Raw genomic sequence first — 18,929 nt, forward strand, 5'->3', positions numbered from 1 at the left:
AACCGTCAAATTGCTTGCTTAAATAGAAATGACACTTTCTACTCTAATAATAAATATTCTAAATGAAAAATAATATTAGAATTTTAGTTTTTTAAATACGTTCAAATACAAATTATTAAACACAATATTCCTATTCTAAGAACTTAATACTGATTGTGGCCTAATTTACTATATGTGTTAAGTCTTTCTGTAGCGCACAACATTACAGAACGGACAAAACCGGAGGCGGAGTGTCGATATTCATCCATAATAACTTAAAACACTATGTTACAGAACAACAATATGTATATGGAAACAATTTTTTGTGGATATATATAGAAAACTATTCACTGAATGTCGGCCTCGTGTATAAACCTGGTGACACCAATTTAAAAACATTTCTTGACACATTTTCAGTACAACTAGAAAAAAGAAAAAGAACAATTGTATTTGGAGATTTTAACTTAGATTTATTAAAAAATGAAAGAAATACGAACTGTTACACAAGTATGCTAGAAGAAGCCGGTTACGAAATTTTGAATAAAGTTACTAAAGTCTACTGCACACGAGAGACAGAAACAACTAAAACAATAATCGATCACGTATTAACCAACATTTACAATAATCACAGTTTTCAGATATCTATTATCGATTCACCTATGTCGGATCATAAGCAGATATGCCTTGAAATGTTCAATCAAAAATCACCTAAGAAAAGAAAAAAATCGTACAGAGCAATTAATTATACTGGACTGTATAATAGTATGAATGATGTCAAAAAACTATCTAACCTGGATTATTCAAGTCTCGAAGATATAATTAAACTTAATATAAGTAAAAATACCATGAAAAAAGTTAAAATACTAAATTTACCACAAAAGGACTGGATAAATCGTACTATTATCGAAGGCATAAACCTACGCAACAAGCTGTGGAAAAAGTTAAAAGCTAATCCTTCAAATACCTATTTGAAAAATCTTTACCAAAAACAAAAGAATTATGTGCATAATACTATTAAAAATTCAAAGTGTAATTACTATACAAATCTATTTAAAGAAAACAAGAAGAATCCTAAAAAAATGTGGAAAGTTATTAACAAGTTAGCCATAAACAAAAGCGAAGATAACTGCATTCCCCATAAGTTAATTATAGATTCAGTTGATATTGTTGATGGTACAGATATCTGTGAGTCGTTTAATAATTTTTTCTCTAGTATTGGTACTTGTTTAGCTAATGAAATATGTAAAAAGTACCATCATTATCCAATAAATACATATACAACCTATTATTTACAATCAGGAAAACAAACACTCTCACAATTTAGACCATGCACACTTCAAGAAGTTAGTAAAATAATTGATAATTTACATATAAATTCAAGTTCTGGAATCGACAACATAAATACAAAAAGTATAAAATGCATTAAGGATTGTATAATTCAATGTTTAACACAATGTATAAATGAATCATTCTCTAAAGGCAGCTTCCCCGATAGTTTAAAGGTAGCTAAGGTGTCGCCAATATATAAATCAGGATCTAAAACTGATCCAAGTAATTACCGACCCATTTCAGTGCTACCAATAGTTTCTAAAATCTTTGAAAAGGTGATATATTCACGACTTAACGAATACTTAACATCATTTAATTTCTTTACTCAAGATCAGTACGGCTTCCGACCCAAATCAAATACACTAACTGCAACGATCGATCTTATAACTAAAATTAAAACAAATATAGATAAGAAACATATTTCACTTGGAATATTTATTGACCTAAAAAAGGCTTTTGATACTGTGAGTCATAGTGTCCTCTTACAAAAGCTTAATGCTTTAGGAATCACTGACACAGCATATCAAACTTTACAATCTTATCTTACAAACCGCAAACAAATAGTTAAAATAAATGAATATCAAAGTAAACCATGTGAAATTACCTGTGGAATTCCGCAGGGCTCAATAATTGGTCCCCTCTTATTTTTAATCTACATAAATGACATAAGCAAGTTGGGACTAAAAGGTCAAATCACACTTTATGCAGATGATACTTGTCTTTTTTACTTTGCACATTCTATTCATGATATTGTTGCGCAGGCCCAAAGCGATTTAAATATATTACAAGAATGGCTAAAGTATAATTTACTAACAATAAATGTTTCTAAAACTTCTTACATGATATTTGCAGCAAAAAATAAAAAAATACCAAACCATGCACCTCTAGTAATAAATAATAAAACTATAAATCAATCTAGTACTGAAAAATATCTCGGCCTTCATTTAGATAGCAAATTAACTTGGAAAACACATATTAACCACATACGCACAAAACTTTGTAGCCTGATTGGAGTCTTACGAAGAGTAAATAACTGTATTCCACCGCGAATACAACACATTGTCTATAATTCATTAGTTAAACCACATCTAGAATATTTAGTAGAGGTATGGGGTTCTGCTTCAAAGACGACCCTAGATGCTTTACAAAGGACACAAAATAAACTTATTAAAACATTGTTTAGATTCCATTACCTTTCACCGACTTCTGAAATTTATATAAAAACAAATAAATTTAATATAAAACAACTTTACATATATAATACGTGTATTCTCATTAGGAAAATCTTAACACATGAGACAAATTCGCAAATAATATTTAAAAAGAGGACTCATAGATATCAAACCAGAAGCAAAGACAAATTAAAATTACCAAAACCTAGAACAAATTTTGGTCACAAAAGTGTAACATTTGAGGGAGTGCAGTTATATAATAATTTGCCTAGAAATATCCGTGATATAAAAACAATGTCATCATTTAAAAACAAACTAAAAAAAATTGTTAGTAAAATGTAAATTTAATATAAAATGTGTATAAAACTTAATATGCCAAATTAGACTACTGGTGTAATTTGATTTGTAAGTTATAATTTTGTTTTCTCGTACAGTGAATTTTGTAAATTCTTAGAGAAATAAAGATCTTAAACCACATTAATTTTTTGCATATTATAAGGTAGCACTCAAGCAGCAGCCACCTGAATTCGCCAAAATATCAAAATTACTGCTACCAATAGCTACGCATTTAAGAAGCGTTGCCTACTTTTACTGTACAGAGGAGGAGACGTCCAGAAAGAAGATATTTCCTATTCTTACGTGATAAAAAAAGTAAAGGGTTACGCGACTAAAATTTGGCCTCCGGTACAAACATAGCTTTAGCATGAAATATCCGAGAGTTCGACAAGATTATGTGGTTTTTAACAATTTTTTTAACTATGTTTAAGTTTTTACCTGCAGTATAGTTACCTGTATAGGTTATAGTATTTGATATCCGATATAAATGATAAAAACATTTGGCATGAGGCGGAATATCCTAAAGTCTTTGTCTTTAAAAACATGATTTTCATTGTAGATCATTGCATAAATCATTGAATTCGTAGTTCACTGTTACAGATAAATAAATAGTTTATTTTGTTAGTCGTTCTGATATTAATAATTGTTTGTATTGATCTTACGACTTTTGCTTCTGTGAACCGATACGTTTCTCAAACGTTGATAAAGAAAAAGCAATAGCGCTTTGACCTTCGAGCCGCTCGGTAATAACAAAATGCTGTTCGAAAATACTAAGCAGATTATTCTATTGTCTGACTTCAGATTCATGTCAAAAATTATAAGGATGAATATGAGAAAAATATATTGCATCTTTACACTTTAGTCGAGGTAGCAGTGGCGTATACAACACTTATAGTATCTACATAGTAGTAGCGTAGTTATGGTGGCCAATAATACTAATTATAATTAAGAATTTAGATGAATAGTTTGAGAGTCAGTGTCGATGAAGTGTTTCTATGTACGTATTGTCGGGAAGCCCACGATGCGATCACACAGAGGTAAATATACAACATGCATACATAAAGTGGCCGCGGCCGGACTTGTGACGAGTTTCACGGCGGGCACCGACTGGGGCACACGTCGACGTCGACCATCGCCCGATACTAGTATTTACCTTCGGCCTGTGGGCATCGAAATCGGAACGTGCCGCTGTCGAGCGGCAATTGATGCAATCATCTTGTTGAGCGTAAACAAACGAGTGAGTATGAATTCTTTATGTAACATCGGCCTCCTGCGCCGGCCGGTCAATTACAATTTTCTTTTTTTCTTATTTCTTAATCAAAACCAGTGACTAATCAATATATACTTGCTCTCATACAATGAGTGCTTGTGCCATATTTGCAATATGAATAAAATATGGTTTCAATGTGACAAGATGAATGAAATGTGTATGTACAACCGTTATTCGGGTATTTCTGATTTTGGAAAGATTTAGAGCATCATATATATTTGAGAGTACGTAACTCCTACCTTGACAAGAATATTTTTTACCATTAATATAAAAACATGTGTGTTGTTATTTCTTTTATATATAATGAACCGCTGTCAAACGAATTTGTAAATGTTTTTCAATAATGGAAATCCGCTGTAAGATTGATAAACGCCTATGATCTTCAAGAGTAGACCCCGATGGACTTGCTTCCAGACGACATTATACATACGAATGAACGCAATTGTTGTAAACAAAATTTTTAATATTTCTGTGGTTAATTCATCGTCCTTTTTGTAATAAAAAAGGACGAATTAAGAAAGTGATTTCTATTCTATCTAATCTGGAGTATAAGTTTTATTCGGTAGTCAAATCACGTAGGCTTTGGCGAAAAGTAGCTTCGAAGAACTGGCCTCTACTTCTGATCAGTAACATGTGTTGTCAGAACTTGTTTTTCTACAAAGTTTGACTATCCCGTAATCTTCGAATTTATATATTATACATGGAGTAATTGTATTGTTGGCTGAGGTTATCAGTGAATATAATTCCATAAATAGGTCCATTATACCGGGGAAATACCGCAACTTAATAAACAAAATAGAAAATTTAACGTGTTTGTTATAAATAACATTTAAACTCAGCTATGAATTAATTTATTTCTTTATTATCAACAAATAAATAAAATCAATGAAATACGTCTAAGTTTTACGTTTTTAGGTCAATGTGACCGTGGAATCTTTTTTAGAAATTTAAGTCCCTTATTTTGCTAAATTTATTGCATCATCATAATTAAAGGTTAATTTACATATAATATGTTGATATGATTAAAATATATCCGATACAATGATATTAAGTTTTTGTTATATTAAATTAAATATGTCGCTTTGCTATACAGTCGAAAAATGTACATATATATTATTGTATGTACCATGTTATGACTAAAATGTAGGTGACCAGTTCACTGTTGTAACTGTTAGGTTAGTTACCTAAATAGTTAATACTAAACCTAATAAGTACTAGGCTAACATGAAATTACAAATTATATCTGTTTTTTTAATTTATTTTTTTGAATGCAGTTCTGTAAAATAAATAAAAAAAAAACTATTAATGTATTCATATTAAAATGGTGAAAGCTTTACAATCAAAATATTTGTGTTCTAGTTTGTATTGCATTATGCGTACATATGAATAATTCTGAATAGCAACCTTGAATACATTGAACATTATGCACTCTGTCGTGGGTTAAACTTAATTCAATTGAGATATCCTGCGGCGTATTCCTAAATTATTTCATAACTTTTAGTTTAGTGATATTTTTAGCCGACTTCAAAAAGAAGGAGGTTATCAATTCGACTGTATTTTTTTTTTTTTTTTTTTTTTTTATGTGTGTTACCGCGAAACTCCGCCCCTGGTGGTCCGATTTTGATGAAAAATATTTTAATCGAAAGGAAGTGCTTGCAGGTGGGTCCCATTTTTTTGTTTTTTTTTTAAAATAACTAGAAGACTAGTAGATTTTGAATATAGCTTCAAAATTTGTTGCGAACATTAGGGACATTTTTGCTTTCAGCGCTTACGTAGGCTAAACTATAGGACCTACATAAAAATGATGTATGGCGAATTGTAGCTCTTTAAATGTGCTAAATTAAAGTCCGCGATAGCATATATCTATCTTTTATAGTTTTCTCACAATAACCATTTTTTTCTTCAGAAACATCAATTAAATTCAGGCCCTATTTCCGACGCTATTATTCGAGTTCAGTATTAACCCTTATGTAAATAAACATGTTCATTATCAAGAGAATTTAATGTAGATTATATTTGCAATTGAAACTATATCATTCTGTCTAATAGTTTAGGAGATATCGTAAGAATAAAATTACGCGGAAACGAAAAATGCTACACGAAAAGCACAATTTTGCTTTCTGGGCTTACGTAGGTCACACTATATGACTTACATAAAAATGATGTATGGAGTAATTATAGATCCTTAAATTTGCTAAATAAAAGTCTTCGGTGGCATATATCTATCAGCTATGGATGTCTCACAAAAACCATGTTATTGTGAACAAACTTCGATTAAAATGCACACGAAAAACAGCGTCGTAAGCTTACGGCGCTATTATATTATATTCGATATGAATCCTTATCCAAATAAATATGTTTTATGGCTAGAGTATTAAATGCAGATTACATTAGCCTTTAAACTATGTAATTCTGATCAATAGTTTGGGAGATATTAAATAATTAAAAACTACGCGCATTCGAAAAATGCTAGTGCGGCGCGCGGCTGGACAAAATTAAAGGCACGCTACGATGTATTAGTTCGGTAATTTTCAATTTGTATACCGATTTTGATAATTATTTCATTGTTTAAAGGATAAGTGGTTATCTGCTGCATTCTAAATTAGTTTTTGAATTGAAGTACACACATATCAAATAGGAAAGTCCTTTTCTTTATTTGTCTTATTTATGTCTTTATATATATTAAGGAAATTTGTAATTGAACTTCAAATTCACTAAAAATTGTGAAATAAAACAAAAATTTTAAGAAAAAAAAATAGCCGACTCCAAAAAAAACAATCGCAAACAAAATGCACTCAAAAGTAACCTAAAAAAAACAAATTTCAAACAAAATGCACTCAAAAGTAACCTAAAAAAAACCAATTTCAAACAAAATGCACTCAAAAGTAACATAAAAAAAATTTCAAACAAAATGCACTAAAAAGAAACAAAATAATGTCATGAAAACTCTCTAAACTCTAGTAGTTAGTAGTAGGGGCTCAGTTTTCCGCAACTCCACGACAAGCGCGTATTTTGCGTGTCTCTAAACTCTAAAGAAAGTTCTCTTCTTTCTTGTAACATGTCTATATTGTATAATTATTGTTATTTTGGAGTCGGTTTCGGCCTAAGTAGGGACATAAACGTAAGTATGTCTAATACATCTCAAATATAAAATGTCACCTATTTACTTCGGCCGACACCGACTGCGAAATAACAATAATTATACAATATAGACATGTTACAAGAAAGAAGAGAACTTTCTTTAGAGTTTAGAGACACGCAAAATACGCGCTTGTCGTGGAGTTGCGGAAAACTGAGCCCCTACTACTAACTACTAGAGTTTAGAGAGTTTTCATGACATTATTTTGTTTCTTTTTAGTGCATTTTGTTTGAAATTTTTTTTATGTTACTTTTGAGTGCATTTTGTTTGAAATTGGTTTTTTTTAGGTTACTTTTGAGTGCATTTTGTTTGAAATTTGTTTTTTTTAGGTTACTTTTGAGTGCATTTTTTGTTTATATAAGAACACTCGAAAATAAATATGAACTACTGTAAAAGTCTATGATGTACAGCACTTGTCACGTGAAATGAACTCGAATCATGAATTACTTATGTTATAAAAAGTTAATATGTTTGCTAAATTTGTAGACAACACTGCTGACTTGAAAAAGTGATTTAAAAGTTTTTTTATGATTCTCTGTTTCCGATTTCAATTTTTATATAAGCGTGTTATAAAGAAATATTAATAAATAGCTTTTACCCGCGACTCCATCCGCGCGGAATAAAAAATAGAAAACGGGGTAAAAATTATCCTATGTCCGTTTCCTGGTTCTAAGCTACCTGCCTACCAGTTTTCAGTCAAATCCATTCAGCCGTTCTTGAGTTATAAATGGTGTAACTAACACGACTTTCTTTTATATATTTACACTAGCTTTTACCCGCGACTCCGTCCGCGCGGAATAACAAATAGAAAACGGGGTAAAAATTATCCTATGTCCGTTTCCTGGTTCTAAGCTACCTGCCCACCAATTTTCAGTCAAATCGATTCAGCCGTTCTTGAGTTATAAATAGTGTAACTAACACGACTTTCTTTTATATATATAGATTAACACCATTATTATAATAAGGAATATAAAAATAATAACAGCATGGATGCGTAGATATATTAATGTGGAAGAGGCGAGAGAGGTAGGTACATATGTCAGGAGCGCACCAAACAGAAGACTTATCTTTGCCCCCCTCTAGGTCACAGGCGAGTTATGTTGTTGTTATTGTAGATAATAAGTCGGTGAGAGTTATCTATAAAAATTAACACTTATAAATGCATTACAACAAGCTCGTACGTTCTTAACATTCTGTATTTTTTTTAATAATGTAGCAAACGTGCAAGCATGTCACCTAATTGCAATATGTACATTTTCAGTAGCTTTTGCTTTCGTTCGTAATCGTAATTTAGATAAAAAATGAAAATAGCGTCTGCCGAATACTAATAACCGCCATGTTGTCGAATTACGGTCGTTATTTATTAAATACATATCATTTATAAGCTTTGCTCTACTTTCTTTTATATATTACTCCAACAATTAATGTTTTATGAAACCTTTCTGTCAAATACCTTTCGACAACTAACCTTCGCAATATCTGTATTTATAAAAGATTCTAAAAGTTTTCGCTTATCATACTAACATGTGGATTTTAAAGGTAATTGATTTATTATTTTGTTTTATAGCACAATGACGTCAAGAGGGCTGCGTGTCCTAATATGTCTGTCCGTACTGGTGACGGTTGCATTTCCTCACGCGCTGCCGACCGAAGAAACTCTGGTGGTGACGACGGGCTCCGGCGATGACGTAAGTGTACGTAAATATGACTTTCTTATCGATATCGATTCCTCATGGTACTTTCGTACCTATAGTACATCTTTCGTGTTTTTAAATAACTAGTTGTTGCACGCGAATCCGTCCGCGCGGAAATAAAAAAAACTTTATAAGTAAAGTAGTCTATATGTTTTTCCAGACTTTGTTCTATATATGTGCTAAATTTCACCAAGATCCGTTGAGCCGTTCCGAAGATGCCTTCAAACAAACCATCCATCCATCTAAATTCTAAACTTTCGTATTTATAATATTAGTAAGATATGCAAGACCGTACTGGCGCAAAATCGAAATGTCAATATTTATTCAAAATTTATATTAAATATTACTTATAAACTCTAAACTTGGAGGTTACTGTGTTTCAAACGGAACCATGGGTCCGTTATTTCTTATAAAAAAATTACAAGTTGTAATTTGGATATTCTATCGTGTATTTATCTCCATACAGACATCATCGTCGGATGTAACACCGAGCGCGGCAGCTGAGGTTACATCGGAGGAGCCCAACGCACCGATCGCGCTTACCGAGATGGCGGTGCAGTCGGAGATCAGCCTGCGCTACGCCAGCACCGCGGTGGTGGCCCATGTGCACAATCCCGCACCTCGCGCACAGGAGTACACCTTTAGGGTGCTGCTGCCGGAGACCGCTTTCATAAGCGGATTTGTCATGTAAGTCACAAACTATACTTTGATACAATTGGTCAATAGCACATAAATAATCAGAGAGATCGAATGAAAGACCTTAACGAAATTCATAGATTGTGATGTTGAATGTGAATGAATGAATGTTTTTGTGAATAAATATGAAAATCATAGACAGAGATATTGTACATTTTCAGGACTTTAGAAGGGAAACCCTACAAAGCTTACGTAAAGGAGAAGGAAGAGGCTAAGAACATTTACAACCAAGCTGTGGCACAGGGCATCGGCGCCGCTCACGTTGCTGCCAAGTACGTTACTTATATATTTGCTTAAGCAAAATAAAATTACGACTTCATAGCCGCAAGGTACAAGTTGCTACGCTGCCGATCTTATTTTAGGTAATAATTTTGTCTTCAACCTTTAGAGCTCGCGATTCCAACGTGTTCACCGTATCCGTGAACGTGGAACCGAAGTCCCGCGCGGTCTTCAACCTGACTTACGAGGAGCTGTTGTCGCGACGCAACGGCGTCTACAACCACGCGGTGAACTTGCACCCTGGCGCGCTGGTGCCGCGCCTCACCGTCACAGTGCACATCCGTGAGACTCAGGGCATCGCCGTGCTGCGCGTGCCCGAGATACGCACCGGCAACGAAGTTGACGCCACCAACGAAGACGCACGTATGTTTACTTTGACATCATCATCAGATGCACTACAGACGCTGGTCAGCCTGGACCTGGTCCAGCAAATTTTCTCATATCGGTCTACTTTATGACTTTTCAGCCCTGCATTGACGTACTACGAGATTTTATCAATTAACCTATGACCTCATTGCGTTATCATCATCAGTTTCCTTAAACAGAGCAACCTTGAGAGCATACACAGCGTAAAATATTTAATTGACTTTTTGTGACGAATTAAAAAATTTCGAGTTATCGTAGTCCGGAGGCAATTTTCAGAGTCAAAGTTTACAAAGTTAAATAACGTTAGGCAACCGTTATAAACATAGTTTTTTTACTTCAATTTATAGTGATGTTAAACGTTTCCAATATAACAGTTGGGGAAAACCAGACAAACATTGGCCATAAAAAAGGACAACGAAGAAACAAACCAGCGCCTCAGCTATTAACCAGTTTGACAAGTTAATAGTGTGAGCGGTCGTATCGGCCGCTAACATCCACTGGGTCATTGAATTCATATTATACATATCTAACTATATTTTACAAGTCAATGGCCACAATAACCCAATGGCTATTGGATGGGGACTACGAATCACAAATAAGACCTAAGTTTAAAATTGGTGTCATGAGCCATTTCCTAACATAATCTTTCGTTAATATTGCAGGGGTTAATAAAATGTTAGGTTAGATTATTTCAAATATCTGCTAAAAGCACTTAAAACACTTATAAGGTTAGTGGTATACTTGGGTGTTTATCAGTTACTCACTCTTGAACTTTATTATGAGAAGCAACTGTCTGACCGTGGATTTCTGACATCGAAATACCTGTTTAAAACATACGGTTATCTCTGTTTTGTTAAAGATAGGGAAAGCAATTTATTTTAATTATACCCATAGTAGTGTGTTAATTTCTAAGTTCACATTGTTTTGCAGAGAACAAAAATGCCGTGATTAAGCGAAGTAATAAAAATCGTGAGGCAACAATCACTTTCACGCCAGACCTCGAAGAACAGAAAGTATTGATTCAAATATATAAGGTATTTTATTATTATTCATATTTTTATTAAACATTTTGAAAGTAGATCCATTCATTATATTCACGTAACGTCACAAATAAAATAATACATATGATGGCAATTTAATTTGCTGTTAATCAAAGCTATGTTTATTAACAGCATTTGATTTTAGCTAATTTTATTTATTCTCATATTATATTTTGACACTGTGTATAAAAAGTTTTAAATTCATGATAGACTAATTAATATTTTTAAGTATTTGTCAAGGACAATAAATACATTTCGTTTGTTCCAGGACAAAAGTGGCAGTCGCAATGTGGACAGGTACGGGTTCCAGAGGCACGAGGAAGTGCCGCAGGAGGGCACGCTCGGCCAGTTTGTCGTGCAGTATGATGTTGACCGCTCCAAGACCAACGAAGTATTGGTGAGTATTGTTTTATTGTCAATTATAATTTGTCATTTTTACAAGTGATACGTGGTACGTTTATTACACGATCTATCTTCAGTTGAAACCCATGAGACGCTCTTCAAATATTCTACACTAACAGTAGTAAGGTATTTTATAATTACGAGTTACACTACTATAGGGTCTCGATTAGCGCGTATGTTGCATTTAGGACGGATATACTTAGATGAGTTTCATTGCAGGTGAACAATGGCTACTTCGTGCACTTCTTCGCGCCGAGCGAGCTGTCTCCGCTGAGCAAGCACGTGGTGTTCGTACTTGACATCTCCGGCTCCATGAGCGGCCGCAAGATCGAGCAGCTCATCGAGGCCATGCAGACCATCCTCGGCGAACTCAACAAGGGAGACGTCTTCAATATCGTCCAGTTTGAGTCTTCGGTTCAGGTAAGCATTGCACTTGGTTGATTTTTGCGTGCCTCTGTATACTTAATAAACACTTTGAAATGTGAATAGATTTTCTAGCCATTTTGAACTTTGACTTTAAATCAATATTTTTTTAGATTCTAGATATAGCATCGGCTTACGAGAGGCCGGCGACGTATCAAAACAATTTCTATTACCGGCCCGCTTCCTACGACATTCCACCGCTGCTGCCGCCCGTGCCCGCTACGTCTGACAACATCGCCAAGGCCAAGTTGCTTATATCCAGGCTTCGTGCTGGCGGTGGTTAGTACTTCATACTATTAGCTACTGAAAATTCTACACTACGTGACGCCTTTTCCTTTTTCTCACATCTATATATATAAAAGAAAGTCGTGTTAGTTACACCATTTATAACTCGAGAATGGCTGAATCGATTTGACTGAAAATTGGTGGGCAGGTAGCTTAGAACCAGGAAAAGGACATAGGATAAATTTTACCCCGTTTTCTATTTTTTTTTATTCCGCGCGGATGAAGTCGCGGGTAAAAGCTAGTTAATATATATGTCTTTTTGTTTTTAGGAACAAATATAGGTACTGCTCTTGACACGGCGATTGCACTCATACAAAGATACGGTGCCGCCACTCACAATGCCTCTACTGCTGCCACCACCACACCTGTCGCACAGCAATCTGAAACCAGTGAAACTGCAACGGTTGCGTCACTACCAGAACCTGAGAAGAAACAAGATATAGCTGCAGTTGAAAATAAAAATAGTGAAATTAAAAATGGTAAATTGAAAACTTTACGAACAACATATTTACTTGAATTGATATTTGCAATCGAACTTCATAACAAAAGTTCCAAAACTGTTTTCAGATGAAAAGGAACCAATTATAATTTTCCTAACGGACGGCGAGCCGACGGAAGGCGAGCGAAATCCCTCCAAGATTATCAGCGTCGTGGCAGAGAAGAACTACGGAGACCACAAAGCGTCTATTTATTCCCTAGCCTTTGGTAAACTTGCAATATTACTATTTATTATTGTCACTTATTATTTTTCGTTTTTAAAATTAAGTAGAAAAAGGAGATGTTTTTCGAATGTCTGTGTGTGTTGTTAACTATGATTTGGTTGCAATAGGCGAGGACGCCGACAAATCGTTCCTCCGAAAGCTGTCGCTGAAGAACGTGGGCTTCAGCCGGCACATCTACGAGGCGTCGGACGCGGCGCTGCAGCTGCACGACTTCTACCGCCAGATCTCCTCCCCCCTCGTCGCCAACGTCAAGTTCGTCTACCCGCCCGACCAGGTCACATGCTTTTTTCAATATTATATATGTTTTTCAATAAAAGTGATAACATAAACGATAAAACGGGTCACCTAATATTACGCGACCGTTGCTCATAGGCATCTTCAACGAAAAAATAAATTACAAACGCGTTGAAGGTCCATTACCGAAATGTAAGAAAGGATTTGCTTAGTGCAGTGGTTAACATGTGCACTCGTTGTTACCCGCCAGGTGAAGGAAGGGTCGATAACGAAGCACAAGTTCAGGCGATTCTACGCGGGCTCCGAGGCCGTGGTGGCGGGCCGCGTGCACGAGGGCGCCGCGGAGCTCGCCCCTCACGTCTACGGCGTCTGCGGCGTCGGCCTCGATGATGTCTCCAGGGTCAGTCTTTATTTATCAAATTAATGTTGAATTGTACTTGTTTATTTCTAGCAGAAGTCATGCTTTTTTACCTACCATTTGTTATTCTTGGCTTGTGTTGTAGAAACGTTACGACGTAACGACGTCGGTGTCGGTGGCCAACAAGACGGAATCGTACCTGCCGTTGGAGCGGCTGTGGGCCTACCTCACCATCCAGCAGCTGCTCGACGAGCGCCAGGTCACCGAACTCAAGGACGATGACGAGAACAGCCCCGCCAAGAAGGCGCTTAAGCTCGCACTTAAGGTACATTGTACTTATATGTCTTAATTCTTTAGAAATTAGAAATTAGAGAAAATTCTGAAGAAAGTTATGGGTAATCACGCAAGGACTTGCAACAAACAAACTTGAGTCGCTTTACGCGCCCTTTCTTCTTTCAAAAACAAACATTATTAGACAGCGGACATCGCTGCAGCAAACGAATCGCTTGCTCGCTTTATAATTCGACTTGGTTACTTATAAAAAATAAATGTTCGTTGCTTCTGCTCCCACTAGTCCGGTTGTAACAACTTGTCATTGTTACAGTACGAGTTCGTGACAAGCCTGACATCGCTGGTCGTGGTCAAACCAAACGCGACAAGTGCTGTCGATGCTGAATCTGCGGATAAAGGTAAATTTGTCATAATTTTCATGGCCTTTGCATCATTAACTAGGCATTTAAAAATATTAATAGGCAAATTAATAATTAATAAACATAATCTTATTTGTATACTATAACACTATAATCACAAATTCAGAAATCAAGAATTTAGAAACAACAAATTCTTCGAAAATTGTATATCATTACGTACGAGAAATAAATCAACAAAAAATACAAATAATATTTTTTTGTTATTTCAGCTTCGTCGCCGTTCCCTACAGGTGAGACAGATAGTGGTTATACAATACAAAAATATACTTTTTCACAGAAAAGACTAACGAAAAGATACGAAAGACACTTAAAGTCAGTTCATAATTTATTTTAAAACAATTTTATACTAGTAACAATAAAAAAATTATTCGATCTCAGTAGGTTATATCCCCACAAAAAAAACGTTTTTGCCGAATAAGATTTTTTTTTTAATATAGAAATATTTATGGATAGAACAAATGACGATAAATAATAGATGAAACAGAATTTTATTTTTTATGTTTTATCGATTGATAAAATTTTGGTTTTGATAAAATATGGTTATTTTTATATTTGGCAGATTTTTACAATTCGGCGCCACCGAGCGGACCTTCTTCCTTTTCGCATTCCTTGATGGCCGGTAAGTTTCTGATTTTATAAATATAACTAGAACAATCAACAAATTTCTGGCAGCAGTGATTTCGTCAAAGTATCTGGCGAAGTCTTTGCTTTAAAAGTATCTAATATATGTAGAAAATGTATTGCTTACTTTGATTTGAAAAGTATGATCTATAGTTTTTTTATTTTTTTTTTGTTTTCAGCTCGGCCTAGTTACGCTTACAGTAAGTTATTTTTCATTTTTTCATAGGTTAAGAAATTAAATGAAAGTGATTTTGTGACTACTTAGATCACAAGCAAAAATTCATAATTTTGTAAAGACTTCTTTAATATTGTTAGTGATAATAATTTGAATTGAATAATTTGCTATTATATCTCATATTGTAGCTAAATATATCATTTTGTTATTAGTAGTTTGCTACTAAATTCAAATTGTTGGGTTGTTACATAAATAGCCCAATAACTAAATTAATTATCTGTGCTGATTCTCTACGACTAAGTATATTTTACACTGGATGGGATCGAAAACATTTATTTGCTTCTCACGGGATATGCATGGAGTTCGATGAGAGGAGTTTTTACAATTTCGCTTATTCAGTTCTATTACTATTAAAAACAATCTAATACTTTTATTTAAATGCCTAATAAAACGTATTTATATGAATATATTAATTAACAAGTTATTTGATATTTAATAGTTAAACACGAGAGTAACTTCAGTCAACATGGTAATTATTTTTTAAATTAAAATTATTTATTAGAAGTAATTTTAATAAATGAGGAATGTTGGGTAAGTAGGGTTGGCGACAGGCAAGCAGCCGGTCGTAAAAACTTAAGTCAAAACTTTAAGGTTTATAAAACCATGTGTGCCGATCCCACGTGAGTGGGAAAAGGCCTGGGAAATTAATGAAATTAACGTAACGTGAACGTGAAAGTAACGTTTATTTTATGTATGTTAGTAGACTCATATCCGATCGCGCTGAGTGGCATGGCCGCGCCGATGCTCGACATGCATGCTTATGAAGAGACCGACTTATTAGCCATTGACGATTACGGTGAGCTTGCTGAATAATCTGCAATTTATTTAAAAAAAATCTAAACTATTTTTAAAAGATATCGTTGGCGACAGCATGTTTAATAATGTTTTTATTTTTTGTGAAACCATTGCACGAAATGCAGGATGCAGAAACAAGCTAGCATTAAAAGAAAGGAAGCCACGGGTAATTAAGTTTCTTTTATAATATACATAACATTTTAAACGGTGACTTTTTACCATATTTACTCTGCCGCTTGTGGTACTAGATAATGAAAGATTTTAAGGACACACACACAGTCATCACTAAGGGTTATTGCTACGGCTATCCCGCCAGCTGCATGCAGTTCTGATCTGACGCATACACCAAATTGGGTTTAAATTTGCTTAAATCAGTGTCATCACAATGCAATCGTTAATTATTAACTAAAATATGAATTTATTATTGAATAATTAGTATAGTCAAAATAATAACTAAACGAAACTTAAAATTTCACAAAGTAATACAGATTATGAATCTAATATGAAGAATGAATGAAAGAATAAAAACGATCTACCGAATATCTAACCTAACCCTAAGGCCTAAAACTAGAATTATATTATTTTAGGTGCTATCAGTGGAGATAATTCGCCTATAGAGCCATTCCATAGGTCTGCGTTCTCAATTGCTGCCATGGGTTAGTTTTAATTAAGGCCTGTTACACACCTTCAGTTTTAACTGAACAGTCGAAATGTGCAGTTAAAACTTACGCGTGTAGTATGCAAAACTGAGAACTGTACAGATTAACTGACAATCAAAATTTTATCTATACACGTAAGTTTTAACTGTACAGTCCGACTGTTCGGTCAGTTAAAACTCTATATATTGTTATTAAATTATTCCAATTTATTTATATTTTATAATAATACTTAAATTTTAATTCATATTACGTCCCATACATAAGTTTCGACCGGGCTATTTGTTTTTATTAAACTCGAATAACTTTTACATGAAATATATTTTCACAGACTTCTACCCAACGAGACGAAGAATAACTTCGGGTAAGAGAAATACATACGTATTCACATAATACGTGATTTCACCTCAAATTATAAAAGTTTCAAAGTACTACATCGACTGATTGCTATCGTTGTTTTCTTTACGCAGGTATTCATGTCAAGAGGATTTCGCCACGGATTAAGGCCTGTAAGACACATTAATAGTGTATTATTCTTACAACCATACTCAGATATTACCAAATTTTTTCTTATATTAAATCTACTAGATCGTCGGTTGCTCAGGAGCTAAGCAGTTGACTTGCAATCTGCAGGTTGTGGGTTCGAATCACGCTATGTACCAATGTGTTTTTCGATTTTCGATTTACATATGTACATTTATCCGACTTTCTTACGGTAAAGGAAAAACATCGTGATGCAACCAGCACATATCTGAGAAGAAATTCAATGATATGTGTGAAGTCAACCCGCACTTGACCAGCGTGGTTGACTATGGCCTAGTCACCTCTTACCTGTGGTAGGGTCCGTGCCTTCTCAGTGGGGACGTATAGTGAGATGATGATGAAATCTACTAAGCGGTTCCCTTTCAGTAACTTATAACTTAAAATTAATACGACAAAATATGTAATAGTGAAGTTAGTACCGTATTTTAGACGCGATAATAAAACGCTCATATTTTACAAAGATAAATCATGAATGGTCGCGAAAAACAGAAAAAAAACACAAAATTGCCAGAATGTACCGTATGTAGTTGTATGTTTCTTACACTTACATATTTCAATAAAATTAAATGCTTTCGCCAATGATATTGTATTATGTATTTTTTAATATTAAATACTTGTTGCTTTAGTATTGTCCAACTTGTCTTATTGATTTTAATGTGTCGCAGACGTCGCACCGACGCCTGCGCCAGCGCCCTCGACCACAACATCAAGTCCGTTGGAGTCGTATCACTTGGAAGACTACGCCTGGCTCGCACCTCTATTAAACACCAGCACAGATACCATCACTATGTATGCGAACGAAACGCAAGTAGTTTTGAAGCTAACAAAAGATTATAACGTAAGTGCAAATCCGATCTTTTTTTTAACTATCATTAACTATGATATTGTAATTTATGTACAGTATGATGTACAGAAAGGTTTATATATATATATATACGTTTAATTCTAAATCGTTCAAATGTTGCCGATATGGTTTAGTAATAGTTAAATAATTGGAAAATATATAAATATGTACATAATCATAAATCATTTTAAATCAAAGATCATCAGCAAACTGTTGTCATACAATGGTTATCTTAGTGAATAGTTGTGTTTATATTCTTGAATTTGTGACAGGCACCTAAAGTGACGTCAGGTGACACTGAGTGCTCGAACGCGACGGACGCGTCCGCGGGCCGATGTGTATACCTGACGCGGTGCCCGACAGCACGCGCTATCAGCCTGCACCTTTACACCCGCATCTACTGCGTCGTCGGTGATGGGTAAGCTAAATGAACCCATTACTTGATGACTCTTTAAATTGATATTTATAATACAAATACAATTCAAGAATAACACCAATTACCATTACCATTGCATATTATATTTAATTTGCAGGTATGCTGGTGTTTGTTGTCCGACGAGCGAAGTGAAAGAGACACAGTAAAGCAACCTGCCTTCAATATTAGTATTAATGGAAATATCATTGTGTTATATTGTATAAAGGCTTCTTACCATGTTTAATATCGGGGAGGAGAATATTTTATCCTTCTAAGGATTGGCTTTAGCTTTTTAAATTTGTTATATTTAGAAAAGGCTTGAGTCCTCTATCCCTCCTCTGTCCTAAACACCTAGATCCGCTGATTACTGTATGTGTATTGTGTAC

At 34.5% G+C, this 18,929-nt stretch overlaps 1 protein-coding gene across 7 annotated transcripts; it reads left to right on the top strand.

Moving 5' to 3' along the window:
• The first annotated feature begins 3,871 nt into the window (after positions 1-3,871).
• On the top strand, positions 3,872-18,826 carry LOC106712260 (inter-alpha-trypsin inhibitor heavy chain H4). Of its 7 annotated transcripts, none has more exons than XM_045686392.1 (25): positions 3,872-4,053; positions 8,793-8,919; positions 9,386-9,606; positions 9,777-9,887; positions 10,004-10,257; positions 11,191-11,294; positions 11,569-11,697; positions 11,922-12,122; positions 12,239-12,404; positions 12,680-12,889; positions 12,978-13,115; positions 13,240-13,406; positions 13,617-13,766; positions 13,870-14,049; positions 14,329-14,413; positions 14,644-14,664; positions 14,994-15,053; positions 15,235-15,255; positions 15,991-16,086; positions 16,673-16,741; positions 17,073-17,105; positions 17,212-17,250; positions 17,950-18,122; positions 18,401-18,546; positions 18,662-18,826. In XM_045686392.1, exons 2-25 carry the CDS (start codon positions 8,797-8,799, stop codon positions 18,708-18,710), a joined length of 2,946 nt encoding a protein of 981 aa, XP_045542348.1. In that variant the 5' UTR covers positions 3,872-4,053; positions 8,793-8,796; the 3' UTR covers positions 18,711-18,826. The 7 variants fall into 7 exon arrangements, with proteins under 7 accessions (XP_045542348.1, XP_045542349.1, XP_045542350.1 ...); XM_045686393.1 differs by having other exon boundaries at positions 15,994-16,086; XM_045686394.1 differs by having other exon boundaries at positions 8,793-8,913.
• Positions 18,827-18,929: the final 103 nt, after the last annotated feature.

The sequence above is a fragment of the Papilio machaon genome, chromosome 3, assembly GCF_912999745.1.
Source record: "Papilio machaon chromosome 3, ilPapMach1.1, whole genome shotgun sequence".
Lineage (NCBI taxonomy): Eukaryota > Metazoa > Arthropoda > Insecta > Lepidoptera > Papilionidae > Papilio > Papilio machaon.